The 17,832-nt window shown below is 42.0% G+C and overlaps 1 protein-coding gene across 1 annotated transcript; it reads left to right on the top strand.

Annotated features, from left to right (window-relative positions):
* Nucleotides 1–463: 463 nt before the first annotated feature.
* FKBP14 (FKBP prolyl isomerase 14) lies at nucleotides 464–7,841 on the top strand. The gene is made up of 4 exons (XM_058831317.1): nucleotides 464–790; nucleotides 3,413–3,564; nucleotides 6,023–6,150; nucleotides 7,422–7,841. The coding sequence occupies exons 1-4, from the start codon at nucleotides 573–575 to the stop codon at nucleotides 7,578–7,580; spliced, it is 657 nt and encodes a 218-aa protein (XP_058687300.1). The 5' UTR covers nucleotides 464–572; the 3' UTR covers nucleotides 7,581–7,841.
* The last annotated feature ends 9,991 nt before the right edge of the window (nucleotides 7,842–17,832 follow it).

Genomic DNA, 17,832 nt, shown 5'->3' with positions numbered 1-17,832 from the left:
CGCGCCGCGCCCGCCCCCCGCCGTCGCCGCCGCCACGCTCCCAGCGCAGGGAGCTCCGCAGCCGCCCAGCCACTGCACGGCCCCGCAGCGCTACGTCAGCGCAACCAGCGCTGTGAATCGCGGCCCGCGTGACCAGCGGGAAGGAGAGGCGGGCGGGTGGGGGGGTAGGCGCGGAATGCCCAGAGCAGGTGGCCTCTCGCGGCCAATCAGAACGCGACCTCGCTGCCGCTGCCGCCCAATCAAGGGCAGGCAGCAGCCGGCTCTATTGTGCGCGCGCTCCGCGGGGCTGCCCCGCTCGCCGGGGCTGTGACTTCCCGGAGCGCCCGGCCCGCCCACTCCCTGCTGTTCGGACCTGCCGATTGGGTGGTCTGAGTGACGGACAGGAATGTGTCCCAATGGGCGACAGCTCCTCCTGAGCTGGCTTTGCGGGGAGCCAATCAGCGCGCGCGCCGCCGGTGCCGGGCCGTCGGGAGCCGGGGGCTGGGAGCGGTGAGCGCCGCTGCCACGTCGGACGGACCGGCCGGGCTCGGGGCGCGGGATGGCGGCACGGTGAGAGGAGCGGGGCAGGAGCGATGGCGGGGGCGATGGCGGCGGCGCTGCTGCTGTGCTCCGCCCTGCTGTGCGCGGCGCTGGGCTGCGCGGGCGCGGCGCTGATCCCCCCCGCTCCCGACGTGAAGGTGGAGGTGCTGCACAAGCCTTTCCTCTGCCACAGAAAGACCAAGTGGGGGGACATGATGCTGGTTCACTACGAGGGCTACTTGGAGAGGGATGGCTCCATGTTTCACTCGACGTAAGTGAGCGGCGCGTCTTCTACGAGCCAGCTGCTAGCTGAGCTTGCGTGGGGAAATATATATACATATATATATGTAATAGAATCATAGAATGGCTTGAGCTGGAAGTGATCTTAAAGGTTCCTTGTCCCTTCCACTAGCTGAAGTTGCTCAGAGCAAGCCCATCCGACGCACCTTTGAACGCTGCCCAGGTTGCTCAGAGCCCCATCCAGCCTGGCCTTGAACATCTCCAGGAACGGGTGGTCAGCAGCTTCCTTGGGCAGCCTGGTCCAGTGGCTTACCACCCTCACAGTAAAGAATTTCTTTCCAATATCTAATCTGAGCCTCAGTTTAAAGCCATCACCCCTTGTCCTGTCGCTACACGCCCTTTTAAATTGTCTCTTTCCATCTTTCTTGTAGGCTCCCTTGAGGTACTGGAAAGGTAAAATTAAGTCACCCTGCAGCTTTCTCTTTACCAGGCTGAACAATCCCAGTTCTCTCAGCCTTTCACTGTAGGAGAGGTGCTGCTCCATCCCTCTAGCAATCTTGGTGCATCTTTTCTGGACTCGCTCCTTTATGTGTGTATATATATATATATATATATATATATATATATATATATATATATATATATATATAAAGGTATATCTATTATTTATAGATGGTCTCTTCTGGTCGTGCTTTCCTGAATCCAGATCTCTCACCGGTGTCTGCACCTGCGAATAGCTCTGTGGAGAGCATTTTGTAAGGGGCAAGCGGTTTTTTGTTTGGTTTTTTGACTCCTCCCTCCCCAAACGCCGAAAACTACCATTTACTTAATGTGCAAGGAAACAAATGCAATGCATGAATGACTTATTTGTTTTGGGATAAAAGAACTTAAATAACACTGCATAAACTTGTCACTGGGGCCCCTCCCACTGCCACCTGTTCTCAGAAAGTTTGGTGTGAAGCAGTATCTCACAATGCTGTTCAAGATGAACACCAAGAGTAAGGCTAATCTCCTTTCCCGAAGTTATAAAATAAATCTTACTTAGCATTTGTTTTCTGGTCAGTCTGTAGGAAGTAGAGCCATTTGGCATTTCTTAAAAGATGGGGATGTTATGCATGGAACACCTCTCCTGTGTGGAAAGGCTGAGAAAACTGGCACTGATTAGCCTGGAAAAGAGTAGGCTCTGAGGTGACCTAATTGTGGCTTTCCACTACCTGAAGAGAGATGGAGAGAGACTTTTTGCAAGGGCATGTAGTGACAGAACAAGGGGGAATGGCTTCAATTTAAAGAGTTTAGATTAGGTTATTAGAAAGAAATTTTTTACTCGGAGGATGGTGAGACACCGGAACAGGTTGTTCTGCGAAGTTGCTGACAACCCATTCCTGGAGGTGTTCAAGGCCAGCTTGGATGGGGCTCTAAGAACCCGTTCTAGTCGGTGTCCTGGCCCATGGCACAGAGGGGTTGGAACTGGGTGATCTTAAAGGTGTCTTTTAATCCAAACCATTCTACGATTCTGTGATTTAGGTGCAGGTTTTGGTATATGATCTCAGCGGTTTAGTAGGTCTTGTGCTACGCATGGATTTCTGTTTGGTTTCTAAACCAAAGTATTAGTTTAAAAAATAAAGAAGTTTTATGTATCCTTCCACTAGTGGCACCACAATCACAGCTTTTCATTACTCTTTACCTGCCCCCGACCAGACAAGTCAACATACCAGAGCCACAGAAATGCAAATAGGAGGAAGAGCCAGAGATTCGAGGGACTCCCTAAGAGCCTGCAATGACTTGCTAATGCTAAATGTCCTGTAAAACATCAACGAAGTGTTAATAGTGGGAGACAGCAAAATACTCAAGTCTCTGCAGGCTGCCTGAAGGCTACTTTTGTATATTAAACAAAAAAGACAGTTTTGCATGTTTATGCTTTTGCAGACGATTCAACTAAAATCTCACTAATTTTCTCTTGTAGTTAACCTGCCTCTTTAAAAGGACTTCTAGTGACACACTAAAGTTTTTGTTGCTGACTAACTTCTGTAAGTGTTCTGTTTTCTTCTTAAACACCTTTCCTGCAAGACTAGTAAATAGAGCTTTCAAATTCCTTGTCTGTTAGTAGAGTGAAAGTGGTTAAATCAGAAAAGGATCTTGTCTCCCAAAACTAAAGTTCAATGTTTTGCATGCATTTGTTTTTTTCTAGACTGTTATGTAGTTGTTTTTTTATTTGCTTTTTTTCCCCCCAGTGGCTTCTTGAAAGAGATGAGGCTGATTCTTCTAAGCATGTTAAAATGTCTATTGCTATCATGACCATGCTGGTCTGTGATTTGCAATTTACGATGGCCTTGACTGTAGATTTTTAAGAAAAATGCCCTTCTAGTCTGATCAGTTTCCAAGTGGAAGTAGGTGATGAGGGAGGCGAAGGTGGAGGTCTGGATAGGTTAGTGTTGTCATAAACTCACCAGATAAATGTTGGTCTATTTCTTTCCACTTCCCAAGGAACTTGTCGTGCAAAGCATAAATTTTAAAGACTTTGAAAGTGCTCATTTGTCAAGGTGCTGAATAGTGCTGTGTTTTTAACTGTATATCTACATTATGAGCATATTCTATTTGCCTTTTGTGGAACTTGAGGTTTAAATACCAAGTGTTTTGTTCCTTTCTTTTCCAGTCACAAGCATAACAATGGTCAACCTATGTGGTTTACACTTGGCATAAGGGAAGCTCTCAAAGGCTGGGACAGAGGGTTGAAGGACATGTGTGTGGGAGAGAAACGGAAGCTAACTATTCCACCAGCCCTTGCTTATGGAAAAGAAGGGAAAGGTAAAGCGTGTGAAACAGCACCTTTGCTCTAATTGTTTCTGATCTCTGTATTTTACTGTTATTCATGGCCTGAGAGGTTAGCAAGCTTTCAAGCTTTCCAGGTTGATTCTGTTAAAGTGAGAGTCAGAGGCTTTTTCTCATAAATTTGTTTCCTGCAGTAATTTCCACCAAGTGGCTATGTGGTGAATGCAGGAAAAAAAACCCAGAAACTAATGGTAGCTGCTGTGCTGTATGTTCTAAGTGTCTTTTCTGCTAGTGCTGTGTTCAACGGTGCCCTTGTTGGTTTTTTCCTCTTTTTTTAGTTTGGTTTTTTTTCTCCCCTTTTCAGTCAAGTAGAGGTGGTTGCTTAGGTAACAGTTGGCTTTTTGGCTGTTGGATCTGTTTTTGTGGTAATACTTCATGAGTGTATATGTGCAAGCCTCATTCTTGCTTTCAGGTTTCTTTTAGAACCCTAAGAAACTCCCTGTGCTGGGGCTTTTCCTTTCAAATATTTCCAGATTCCTTTAACAGGAGGGCTAGATTTGGAATATGCAGTTAAGCAAGTGACAGCTTGAATGGTTATATTTCTGCTTTATGGGATTTGTTTTAGTTGACTTTCTTTTGAGCAATTATTATGAATGTTTATGTTATGACAAGAGTTGCAACAAAGGACCTGCAGTAGTACAAGGTTCCAAAGCAGAAAGGATAAATGTCTAGGAATGTACAGTCCATCCATCTTTCCCATCACTATGAGACTGTTTTGGGAATGAGGACTGTTTGCATGTCTGTGTCTTCTGGCAAGTAAGGCTGCACACAGGCTTAGCACTCCATATTACCTCATGCCACGTAGTATTCATACCTACAGCATACTTCATACCCTCCTTTATTAAATGTACCTTTTTAATACATATTTTTCTAGAAGCTCTGGTTTAGGTTCAAGGGTGCAAGATACAGTATTAGAAGTCATCATGTTTCTAGTAGAGAACAGGAACCTCGTAGTCATAATTTAGTTGTCTTTATGGCGGGCTCAGCTGTAAAATTTTCCGCAAAAATACATGAAATGCTGCAGTGCTCATGTAGTCATCACAGGCTTAATTGTTTGATCGATATGTAAAGCACTATAGTTGTTCTTCAAAGACTTGCAAGCCTCACCTCTGTTTTTAGTTCAGGAAGGTTAAACAGCTAAACACTGCTAACTGCTGTAAGAAATGACTTGCTTTAGGAAGATTTTGAAGTATTTGAGCATAATTATGTTGCTGTTTTCAAGCGATGCCCTTGAAGACAGAATTTTTTCATTTTCTTCATGCTTTCTTCCAAATGCACATTTTTTTCACTAGCCTCCTACCTTGGTGCTGTCTGACTCATCATTTGAGTCAGATGCCTTTTTCTGTAACACTCAAAAAAATCACCTGTGTTCCAAATTCTAAACAGGGCACTGTGCCGTGTATTTCTAGAAAATTCTGCACGTTTATTCATCCCAGAAATCTACAAGTCTATTTGTTGCTGCAGCAGGGTGTATTTAACACCATTACTCCAAAGTGGTAGATGTGGATTATTTTACCCTGTCTTCTCAAGGCACAGAAATTTTTTTGGGGGTGCTGCCATCCAAGGTAGAGATATATTTGGTGCTATTCAACATCTCTCTATATAAAGGAGCAAAGTGTATGCTAAAAGGTCTTTGACAGTAGCTTCAGCCATCAGCATGAGGGCATATCACAGCTCTGTAAAAGGCAGTGCCTGATAAACTGAAATCCTTGAGATGTGGTGGCATGGGGAAGTACTCTGTGGCACTATTTGGAAGTTACCGGTCTATTCACCTACATCAGAAATGCTGTTGTGATAACACATGCCTTGTGATCAGGTTTAGGTACTTAGTTTCTGCTGTGTATTTGGAAATAGCTGGGTGCTTTGTTCCCCGAGTCCAGAGACTGCTGTGGGAGACCAACATCATCCCAGCCTTTCTGTCTTTCTCTGCAAAAGAGATTTTCTCAGTGGCCGAACAGGAGATACAAGGTATCAGCTGGCAGTAGAGAGGAATTTGGGGAGTGATGGGGTATCTGGCAGACTGAATTCTCTCCTCCTGCTGCCCATTGGATCTGGCTGTAGGCTGTCTGACTGTACAGTCTCCTTTAGTGTTTTCCAGTTTATCTGGCTCTGACCATGAAAGAAAAAAGGTTCAAGAACATTGTTTGATAAACTTGTGATGGTAATTGCTGAATAAGAGCTTGCATCAACACCTACTAGTCTCCAACAAAAGTAGTTGCATCTAAGCTTACATTTGTGCTGTAAGGGCTGCTCAGAGTCCAGGCTACAGGCTGAAATGGTTGTGATCATCACTGTTACAGATACTTATCCTTATCAGTGAAAACTGCAGGCTGCTTTGAAATGACTAGGCTTGCTGGAACATTGTTCTGATGCATATGGCTTTTGTATGGCGTTGAATATATAGTTGGTTTTAACTTTTTTCCATTTTGGGCAGGAAAAATTCCACCTGAGAGCACACTGATTTTCAACATTGACCTTCTAGAAATTAGAAATGGACCAAGGTCTCATGAGTCATTCCAAGAGATGGATCTTAATGATGACTGGAAACTATCCAAGCAAGAGGTGAGTGGGTTATCCTTCTCTTGTGAGCAAATTTAACAGGATGGGAGAGTGGAAAAGAATGAACATCTATGCTGCACTGCTCTGAGCCTTGCATCCTAGTGAAAATTCTGAACTGGAGGTTCAAAAGGAGCCTTGGTAAGCTGAGGATAGGCATGTGATTTGTGGAAGACTTGGATAAAGCATCACAGAAATAAAACCAGACTTCAGGGCTTTTTGGATTTAATTGCTGATTTATTAATAAACTGGGATTTCTTCTGCTGTAGGGCAATCCTACTTCATAGCATTCACTCTGTGAAGGACATTTATTCAGCATTATTCACCATCTGTTTGCCTTTCATTTTCAAAATTCTGCTTTTTCAGCAAAAGTGATCCACAAGAAGCTAGTATAAACCACTGAGTTATTTTTGATTTGGGTCTGGTACAGTTTACTGGACTCAGAAGGCTAATTAACCATTTGTATTATGCATCAGACAGTATCAGTGTGTGTAATGTCTGCATATTAGGAACATAAGCTATAACTAACAAATTCCAGGGACTGAACTAACTAAAACAGACCCGAAATAAGGCCTATGGTTCTTATACAAGTGGTATCTGTTTAATAGATATGTTGGTATTGTTATTTTTGTAGAAGGCTCTGTGGTTCAGAACACTTGGGATCTCCATATTTAAACCTTAAAAACTTACTAAAACCATTCTGATGTTGTTGAAAACACTGCTTACCATTAGTATCTACATTAATGTCGTTAAGTGTTCCAGTGATCTGTTTAAAACCTGTCTCGGGTCTTTGTTCTTAAAAATTTTGAGATATCTAGAAATCTTTTAATGTATTTCCCGTTGAAGCAGCAAAGACTGCGATTGTGTACAGATTTCTGTATATATCTGGGGTGGCTGTTTACATGAACTGAGTTGGCAGGGTGCTAGAATGAGGAAAAGCTGTCTCTGACCAATTGGTAGCTAATAACTTCTGACCAGCTATTTGTACTTTACTGTATAGGCATAGAAGACACGCTGTCCTGACTAATTTTTTGAGTCAGGTACTATAAATGTTTTGCAACAGCTTTGCTAGTTTTACTGTCACTTCTGTCACTAAAGACCCTTCACTCAGAGGGACTGCAGAATCAGTTAGACAAGTATTATTCTGCCAGTGGCAAGGGAGGGCAGGTATCTATTATCTAATACCACCATCCTGAGCGGAGCATCCCTCTATTACGCCACAGTAATCAATTATTTCATAAGTCTGAAAATGTTCACTCTCACCTTTTGTCTAATAGGTGAAAATTTACTTGAAGAAAGAATTTGAAAAGCATGGAGCAGTGGTAAATGACACCCAGCACGATGCTTTGGTTGAAGACATATTTGATAAAGAGGATGAAGACAGTGACGGGTTTATATCTGCAAGGGAATTCACATACAAGCATGATGAGCTGTAGAAAGTAAAGGGTGGAATAATTTTTTTTGATACAAATAGCAGTAACTTAGACTGTCTGGTTCTTGTGTCATCTTAATTCTGTGTTTCGGAATTGACAATTGCTGTTGGCAAAGAAACACTTGGTTTATATAAAAGAGAATTTCTATTCATTATGTACAAATGTTTTGAACTATTTTAAAATGTGAAAATGTACCTCCTTTTATGCAATGAAGTACATCAGTGTTTTTAAAATTTTGTATTAAATTATTTTTCAGAAATGAAACAAACTTTCCAGGTTATTATTCATTTTGAAAATCAAAATCCAGTTCAGTGACTTTCTGTGATTTGTTTGTCTGCCAAGATCACTTTCAGCAGCTACCTTATGTATTACTTGTAGTCTGTGGCTTAATTACTTGACCTTCCTACTTGAATGTCACTACTTAAAAAGCAGTTTGCTGACCTTAGGTTTTTTTCCTGCAGATTTTTGAAAGATGTAGTAGAAGGCATCAGCATCTCTCTGTATGGCTGAGAAACTGATACAAAGCTGAATGAGAAGAGTGGTTATTGCCTTTCTAAAGGGAGAGTGTCATGCCAATAATTGTCTGCATTTTTTTGTTAGGTTTTGTGAACAAAGCAGGAGTTAAATGTCAGGCTTTCACTTCTACTGCCAGCAACGTTCTAGGAAACATCTGTAATTTGGAAAGCAGCAAGTTGTGCTGCAGTGCAGGGGTGGTGTCCTTTAAATGTACACACACGTTTATTTTGAAACTCAGACTTGGTATTTGTTGCAGTCCGCAACCTCAGGATCTCGTCCAGGAAGCTGCAGGGTCCAGGAAGCTGCAGGGTCTGGGGACCAGCATGGGACACCAAGGAGACGGGCTGTTTGTTCATGAAACCATTTATTCAACATGGGAACAAACTCAGATCCAGAACAAAGAGCCCTGAACAAAGGCCAAGCAGGGGTCTTTGAGGGACAGAACTTTTGAGGGTCTCCACCTTTGAGGGTGGAGTTCAGGGTCAGATACCACTAGGAACACATCAAGGACGAAACCCCGCAGGGACTCAAACCCAGTCAGAACTCCTGGGCCGCTCTTCACAGGGGGTTTGGGGTGGGACATTGCTGAAAAGTTAATTCTTTGCCTCCCGAGGCAGGTCATTCATCAGAATGACCTCACCACAGGCATTCATCAGAAAAGCTCACACCCCTCTCTCAGTTTGAGGGGGATCTTTAGCAGAATGTTACAAGTCTGAAGTTTTTCCTCTTTGCAGAAGGGGGAGTGTACTGACAGGAAGATCAGTATGGTCTGAAGAGCAATTTCCATGGGCTGTCTTGCGGCTGTGTGAGTTGCAGAACTTGTTTCATTGCCCCTTTGCAGCATTTTTTCACAGGTAGCACACAAGTGTTATGAATTTTAAATAAAAAAGTGAGTTTTTAGAAAAATAAAGGTGTGAGGTAAGTGTTAGGGTGCTGTGTCTTTACAGAGGTGGAGATCATTGAGATTTCAAACACAAAATTTGAATTCAAAGAACTGTTTTTGGAGAGGAAGAAACATTTTGCAGTTGTCCACGGTTTCTTAAATGAGAGGGCAAGGTATCTCAGGGACAGAATTTATTCTGACATCACTAACCTATGGGTCTGTAAACACAGCGTTGTACCTGAAAATTGTTTGCCATTTGTCCTATGTAAGGACTCAAAGCAAATCCAGTTGTATGAAAGTGAGATTGCTGCATTGCACTATCCCTTAACTACCGCGAACTGAGATTCTGCATTCAAGGTTCTCAGCGCTGTAGGTGTGTTAGATGTTTCCATGCCACCTAGTGTTGCAACTGAGGATTAGAGGACTGCTTCATTGAACTGAGTTCAGCTGCAGAGGGGCATTTAGAGATGCCTGTCAACAGTGATGACTGGGGGGAAAAGGAAAGTTGTAAGTGAGCGTATGCAGCGCTGGGCTGTTCTGTTTTGGTTTTCTTACAGCATCTGATATTTTGTGGGTGATGTTCTAAGTGACAGGGAATTGCAACTATGTATTTTGTTTTCAGTAACCTTAGGTCATTTTCCTCAGTAATGCCATCTGCTTTTCTTGAAACCAATAAAACTTCTGCTTCTGTGGCTGTGGGTTTCAGTAAAATAGTGTAGGAAAATATTTCCCTTCTGTTTTAGGCTCATTGCCTGCCCTTATTCTATTATTGTGAAGAAATAATGAATAGTCATTACCTATTCAGCTATTCTTACTGGTTTTGCATATTGATATTTTTTTCTCACCCCTTACAAAAAATCAAGCTTGCCTGACTTCAGCTTGCCCAAGGCTGGTTGCATGTTCTGTGCTGACTTGATTTCCCCTGCAGTCACCAGAGCACTGGGCACCTGGGGGCAGCTCATTGCACATGTGTTGTTTATCTTGTATTGAGAAAGCTGCCTTATCAAACAGTCTTTCTCTGTTGACTATGTGGGGAGTCTAGACAGTTATTATAGCCTAGGCCAAGGGAGGATAATAGGATATGAAGCAGATCTTTAATCCAGTCTTGCCTAGATGTGGGGACTGGCAGGTACCCAACCAACCAAAGGGTGAATACTCTGTATGTGTGTGTGTGTGTGTGTTGAGTGTGAGTGCATTGCTGGGAAGAACAGAACTGAAACTTTTATTTGGTCTGAGAGGGTTTTAGATCATTGTTTGCAGTTTTAGCATGTTCTCAAAACATGTGGCTGGGGAATGAAAGCATAAAAGCATGGAATTAAATTTGCCTTTGTTACTGACCTAATACATTAAAAGTTAAGATTAAATAATGGGGTGCCTATATGTGACTCCAGTGAGGGCCAATTGTTTCTTTTGTATTAAATAGGAGTTTATAGTCAGTGACTGCTGTGACATGTACATAGACATAACCTTCTGCTTGGATTTTAAAGCATTTCATAAAAATATCTTTCAGTGAACATATAGTTACTTGTTAATGCCAGCAGTGTTAAAGCTGCAAGACGAAGATGGCCTTATCTGGTGTTGTGTATAGTTTTATGCCAAATGAGAGTATGATTTTTCTTAGTAATTTTCTTGAGAGCTGTGTTAAATTCTGAAATTGAACTCAAAAATATTTTTTCTTAAATGCAGAATCAGCAACAGATTTGAGAAGTCACTTCAATTTGATTATCATTTGCTCCCATTAAAAGTCCTTCTGTGAAGATGAAAGGCTTTCTTAGGTAGAAATAGCACTGCCTGTTTTAACCTTGATTCCATTTGCTTGTTAATCCACAGAGCAAACTGCTGCAGTGCCAACAGGAGCCAGCCAACAGGAGCCAGCCAACAACCTGCAGGATGCCAGAGGCAGGCAGCTGCCTGTCCCCCGAAGTGGGGAGGAATGTTGGAACTTCAGTGGCACTCAGGGACATTTTGGCTGGCTTGTGTGTGAAGTGTGAGGTGTATTTCCCCTGAAGAAACAAACTCTCACGGCATCTCTGTAAAACATGGCACTTGAAAAAGTGGAGAGGGTTCAAAATGGAGCACTTTCCTTCTGCATCTTACAGCCTTCTTCAAACATTTCTTGTTGGTTTGTGGTTATTTGGGAAAATATATAGTGATGTTTTTTAGAACTGCAGCCTGTCATTCACAGCTAGCATGTAACAATTACAGTGGGAGTTGCTGCCTTCTGTAGGTACAGAAGCAGCCTTCAGAGCACATTTGATTTGAAAATTCTTGATATGCAATGCAATGACACAAGAAAGCTTTTGGCAAAGCTTCAAGAATTATGCTTTAGTCTGAAACATTTTTTAAAGTTTTCTTTTTTGAGATAAACTGACAAGGCAAACAGAACAAATTACTTTATTTGGTCTTGAATCTTTCCAGAAACTTATGTCATAGAATTACAGAATCATTTATGTTGGGAAAGACCCTTAAAATCATCCAGTCCAACTGTTAACCCAGCACAGCCAAGTCCACTTCTCAATCATGTCCAAGTGCCACATCTACATGTCTTTTGAATACCTGCAGGTGTTTCAGTGGTTCCTCCACCACATTCCTTGGCAACCTTTCCCAGTTCTTGACAACTCTTCACATGAAGAAATCTTCCTAACAATGAAATCTCCCCTGGTACAACTTGAGGATGTTTCCTTTTGTCCTGTGCCTTGTTACTTGAGAGAAAAGTCCTACCCTCACCTTGCTACAACCTCTTATCAGGTAGCTGTAGAGAATGAAAATGTTTTCCCCCTTATCCTCCTTTTCTCTGGCCTAAACACTCCCAGCTCCCTCATCAGACTTGTGCTCCAAACCCCTGAGCAGCTTTATTCCTTCTCTGGATGCACTCCAGCACTTCAGTGTCTTCTAGTGAGAGCCCAAAACTGAACACAGGATTTGAGCTGCAGCCCCACCAGTGCCCAGTACAGGGCAATCACTGCCCTGGTCCTGCTGGCCATGCTATTGCTGAAACAAGACAGGCTGCCATTGGCCTATTTGGCCACCTGGGTTCACTCCTGGCTCGTGTTCAGCTGCTGTTGACCAGCACCCCCAGGTCCTTTTCTGCTTTCCAGGCTACTCTGCCCCAGCCTGTAGCACTGCCTGGAGTAGATGTGACCCAGTAGCTGGGGGTTGAACCTTGTTCGTTTGGACTCAGCCCATCAATCCAGCCTGTCCAGATCCCTCTGTAGAGCACATCCTTGTGCTGCCAGGAACATCCCAAGTATAGAGTGTCTTTTGGTATTTTGGTGAGTATGATATGTTACAGAGTCATAAAATTGTAGTGTTAAGTACATATTGAACAAATTGCTGCCATAATGTCTTCTTCATGATCTTGAATGAAAGTGATACATAGTTGGTTTCCTGAGTACTTTGGTATAAAAAATAAGTTGTACAGGTTGGCCCTTACATTAGCTTTGTCATATGTGTTTCCCACATCCCATCATTTATGCTGTCAGATACAAGGTGTTCTATCCTTTGATCCAGAAATCCTAGTTTCAGGTGCAGGTGAGTACCAGCAGGATTGGGAAAGCTCACTGCTATGGGGCATTCCGGGAAAAGACACAAAGCTAGGGAAAATGTCAGAGAGAGTGGAATTATGCAGTGTGATGTGAGAAATGCAAAAGATTTTGTTTCCTAGATCATCTGGCATCTGCTTACTTGGAAGAAAGAGCACTGACAGCCACTGCAAGTAATAAGGCTAGTTCCTGATCTGACTTTGATTAGAAACCACTGCTTTGGACAGTTCCTATATGGAGTTGATGACAAAATTTAAATTCACACTTCCAAGGTTTGTTAAAGAGATTTCAGAATAGGTATGTTGAGTTTACTTCTTGAAAATACATTGGCCTCATCACAGAGTTTTTGCAAAAACCCCCCAAACACAGCCCAAAACACACTATCCCAAACCCCTTAATTTGTCTCCACTGCTGAATTGTTTTTGATAACAGGAAATAAATCAAAACTGCTTATATTTGTATAATCCTGGATAATTTTAGCTTCTCTTGAAAGTTAATCGTAATGCTTACATTCTGTGTCCTAGTTTTCTCCTGGTTCATAGGAAAAACAACTCTCTGACAAAATAAGGATCTTTCTTTAGCTATATTGCTTCTGTTTTCATGCCTTTGCTTGATTATGTCAACAGTTTCACACAAGAAATATAATTGACAATCTCAGTGGGAGGCTATATAGGGACAAAAACTTGGATAACCAAGTATCGCTTCCAGCCTGGAGGGGATTCAGAGGGAGGCTCCTACTGCATCACATTTCTTCCTCCTGGGAATTTTTGTTCCAAAAAATGTTTGGTTCAGCTAGGGATTGGACCTGGTCAGAGATCATGTGGTATTTCTGTTAAATGACGTAAAAAATGTAGGAGCTTGGTTTATCTGAGAAAGTTGCCATGACAGAGGATAATTTGAAACATGGCATGAAACTTTTTGCAAATTTTCTGCAGGTCATGTTCCTTGCAGGTTTGAGTTTGTCCAAAGGGATAACATCCTTTTCCTTTTCCTTTTCCTTTTCCTTTTCCTTTTCCTTTTCCTTTTCCTTTTCCTTTTCCTTTTCCTTTTCCTTTTCCTTTTCCTTTTCCTTTTCCTTTTCCTTTTCCTTTTCCTTTTCCTTTTCCTTTTCCTTTTCCTTTTCCTTTTCCCTTATAGCTGCTTTGCATCTCCATTAGGTAAACAAGGACAAACACACTTTTAAAATATTAGGGTCTGACAGCAGAAATCCAGTGGAGCCAACTCTTCAGAACTCCCCAAATCCCAGGTATATTTTCCTCTAAAAAAATCAGAGGCTGATGCTAACTACCATTAAGAGCTGCTCTTCATTTTAGACATGATGCTTCTAATTTCTAGTTTGTGTCATGACCTGCATAAGGAGATTAAAATGATGCAGGATAATTGATTTCTCATCTGGGAGTCAGACTGGAAGCATTAAATCAATCCTGTCCTCTTTCATGTTATTGGTATTGAAATTTCTTTAAAGCAGTTATGTTTCCTCTCCTGCCACTTTCTCTGAATAGTGAGGTAGATAATACCTATTTCTTTTGTGTGCTTGGCCTGCTCTCTCTCTGGGAGTAAATGGCAGAGTTTAGCTCTGGTCTCTCTAATCTGCTAGGATGTATCTTTAGAGAATAGGTTTTCATTCCACAAATGCAATGCAAAATGGTTTTGGTGAACCTGTGTCCATGTCTGGGTATGGACTAATTGTAGTTGAAAGAAAGTCGTGACCTGCTGGATTTTACTCTTAGCAATACTGACCACAATATTTAAGAGAGACAAGACTGGTGGTGTTCCCTCATTTTTACAGAAGGTGAGAATTTATCTTTGCATCCAGTATCTCAGCCCTTATGTGCCATCATGTCTGTACTTCTGTTGTCACTACCAGCAGCTGGGTTAAAACCCGGGCTTCACACATTCACATGGACATTGTGATGTGCAGTGCACTCTGACATAATCCAACACTCCTGCAAAACAGTCTGAAGCAGAGCTCCCAGACATGTGGTGCTCATGTTGCAGCTGACAAACTAGCACAAACTGCAGTGGGAGCATGGATGGAGCAGAAGCAGTCAATGCTCCCGTGCATTTGGTACCAGATTCTGTTCCTGCCAACCTGAGCCAAGCCCAGCTCACCACAGCAGCTTTTGAAACAGCCACAGCCTGCACCCACGCAGTGCTGGGACTGTGTGGGGTGGGCTCTAGGGCACCAGTTCTGCTCTGCCAGACCTCTGCTGGCTTTGGACCTTCACACCGTGTTTCCTGAGCAGGCAGCTGTCAGTGGGATGTGTCAGAGCCTCAGGACAGACTGGAGTGGCACCAGCCAGGCTTGTGCTGTCACACTCCTTCACACTGGTAAAGCTACAGGCACAGAGAAAACACCAGGGTCCTTGGGCTGGCAGGGAATAGCAGAGAAGGTAAGCAGGGGAATATCTCTCCTTACCATCCAGTCTTTCTTGGCTGATAACCTACAGCAAATATAAGGAAGTTTAAAACCTCCTGGGTAATTTATTATTTACATTTCTCTGTTAAAATATGTCCATAAGGAATAACATGCAATCAGTGTTAAACTTCCAACAGAGTGTGAGCTTTGTAATTTTGCCCATCTATTAACTACTATCTTCCAGTTGAACCTGGTGGATAAGGCCATTTAACTAAACATAATTTTTTACAACAGAGATACTCAACTGTGAACATTTTAGAAAACACATTTTTCCTATCCTTTTGGAAGCACAGGAGCCAAAAGCACTTCTTTTATTTTAGTTTAAAATATTTCTGTTATAAGTGATCACTTCCCACCTTGCAGCTCTCTACCCCTTCCATGAATAAGGAAAATTGCTTTGTTTTTTTGATTCAGAAGTCCTTGAAGGCATATTACAAAACACCAAAACAAAACTCTACAAGTTTTAAGTCTCCTGAGAAATGGAATACTGAAAAATGTTGCAGCAAAAACATCTGTAGCCCAGGAAGGACATGCCACTGCTCCCAGTCCCCAGTGAATGATGTGTATGGGAGGAGAGAAAAGGTTGCTGACACATGCATAACTTTTAGGAGTACTCAGCAGACCTCTTGCTGTGGTTACTAACCAGAACCTCCCCTGAATGAGTGCTATTTGCGCTGCACCAGATGGCTGATAAATCACAGAGGGGAATTTGCTGTCCCTTGTGTTACTGTCCAATCTTTTCTCCAAGTGCTATGATTTAATTTGCAGCAATTCACACATAGATTATTTAGTCATGACACACTAATATAAGACATGAAACTGCTGCAGGTGTGCAGTCACTTTAATGAACTCTGGTATCACCTGCATAACGCAAAAAATGCATTTTGCCTTATGTATTGACGTTCACTTTGCAATTTGATGAATAATGTTAAGCTGAGAAAAAAAAACAACTATGCCTGAATTTTAATATAATTCTAATAACATAGTTACTGTAGCACATTTATTGCAAAGGGAAGTGAGATGCCTTTTGCAGTTCATCGGCCTACCACAAGCATTTCTGTACAGGCAGCATCAAAAACCATGAAGCATAGATGAAGATTAAACAGGCTCATTGCATAAGAAACTAATGCAGTTGCCTCTGTAATTTCTGCTGCTTTGCTGTCATTACTGCCTTACCCACTCAGGATGACAGTCCACCTACCTGGACTATTTATTATTATGAATCTTTAGCTATTGTCATGTGCTTTAGCCTCATTGTGGCATTCTAACACATTAAAAAAGACAGTAATAATACATGTGTCTTGTGATACGTTTTAGAGCCACAAACATAAATATCCTGTCCCAAATTTCTGTGAATTATAAGGAAAATGTCAAAATTTGTGAAAACAAAGCAAGAGACTGATGATTTTTTGATACAGCATTATTCTAGAAGTAGACAACTTTTTTGACTGGGCAATGGAGCAGCTTGGCTGTGTGGTTCAGTGCTGCTATGCCTAGCAGGCTTCTGGACACTGAGAGTAACTGCAGCATGCCTGGAGTCCTTGCAGCACTCCGGAGTAACTGCAGCATGCCTGGAGTCCTTGCAGCTGTCCCTGTCACACTGAGGAGTCGTGTTCTGTGGTGTCACTTGTGTAACGGGGATATGAATCACCTTCTGTGGTGCATGAGTAAGAGCTCAGCATCTAAGCCTACCATTGTGCCTACAGTCACATTTTATGTACAGCTGCAGCCATTTCCATAGATTAATCTTCAATGGTATAATTGGATAAAGAGGCTGCAGCCAGGATTTCTCCTATCTTTTCCATTTTGAGCATTCACAGAGCTCAGCAAGTGACATCTTTATTTTACATCATAATCCAGCACCTGCCATCCCTTTTCTTTGTTATGGATGGAAGCTACCTTTAGTGTGGGAGAATTACTCTCAATTCTCTGGTCCAGTCTTCTGACTATATAAAAATACCCCAAAACACCCAAGTGCCATTGATACTTCTTGCTCTTTAGGTTCATTCTGTGGCATCAGTTGAATTTTCTGGCCTATGATGTAACTATCATCTAGGGTCTCATAGGTGTTTTCAATGTTATTTACTCTTCTGTATATGAGGAACTCTTTTCTTCCTGTAACTCACTGTAAGAGGAATAATTTAAATTATGGGTATCAGCTTTGATTGCCTTAGTAATCAAGTACATTTCTTCTGAATAACCCAAGTTCATCTGGTGTTTAGGTACTCCAAATCAGAGTTCCACCAGAAAGAAGTCAATAAAGATGGTGCCCTAAAATGACAAAAGTGAATACCAACAACGAAGTTTTTTTGGCTGTACTGCTCTTCCACCAAAATCTATCATTTAAGCCTCTGTATTTTCTACCATCTACATTAAGTCAACTGCTCTCCTAAACACAGTTTATTGAGAAAACTAGTCCCATCTGTCCTATGCCTGCATGGCTGCTGTCTTGGACTTGCAGAGGAAAGTATTTTGGAAATGATGAAACAAAGACTAGTGCTGCAGTGTCTTGATCGTTTTGGGGTACTAGTTCTGCTGAATTAGTTTTGATCTCCAATTAAGGAGGTGGTTAAAGAAAACCAAAAACCCACTCTAACTTAAGCTGTACGTTGCAGTGTCTGCCTTTTGTTCTTTCCCTTTCACATATAAAACATGGAACAAAGATTCTTTGAAATTCTCTTTTCTTAAGAGGTGTGCTTCCTGCTCTTGGTTTTGCATCCCATTGGAAACTAATCTTTTACAGGAGAAAAAAAAAAAATTATAAAATCCATACATTCCGCTGTTATATTTTTAAAGAGGAAATACTCAATAGATAAGTATTCTGGCTTTGTCCTAATTATTATAATTTTGTATTTTCTGTTTACGCAGCAATCTCTATTCATTGATTTTAAAGAT

Source organism: Poecile atricapillus, chromosome 2 (assembly GCF_030490865.1).
Source record: "Poecile atricapillus isolate bPoeAtr1 chromosome 2, bPoeAtr1.hap1, whole genome shotgun sequence".
Classification (NCBI taxonomy): Eukaryota; Metazoa; Chordata; class Aves; order Passeriformes; family Paridae; genus Poecile; species Poecile atricapillus.
Note: the sequence above shows the minus strand (reverse complement) of the source record. Positions and strands in the feature narration are given on the sequence as shown.

Excerpts from the sequence above, each read along its gene's own strand:
- FKBP14 (XM_058831317.1), top strand. The coding sequence starts at position 573 with ATGGCGGGGGCGATGGCGGCGGCGCTGCTGCTGTGCTCCGCCCTGCTG. Across the intron at positions 791-3,412 it reads GGCTCCATGTTTCACTCGAC|TCACAAGCATAACAATGGTC; the intron begins GTAAGTGAGCGG and ends TTTCTTTTCCAG. Across the intron at positions 3,565-6,022 it reads TTATGGAAAAGAAGGGAAAG|GAAAAATTCCACCTGAGAGC; the intron begins GTAAAGCGTGTG and ends CATTTTGGGCAG.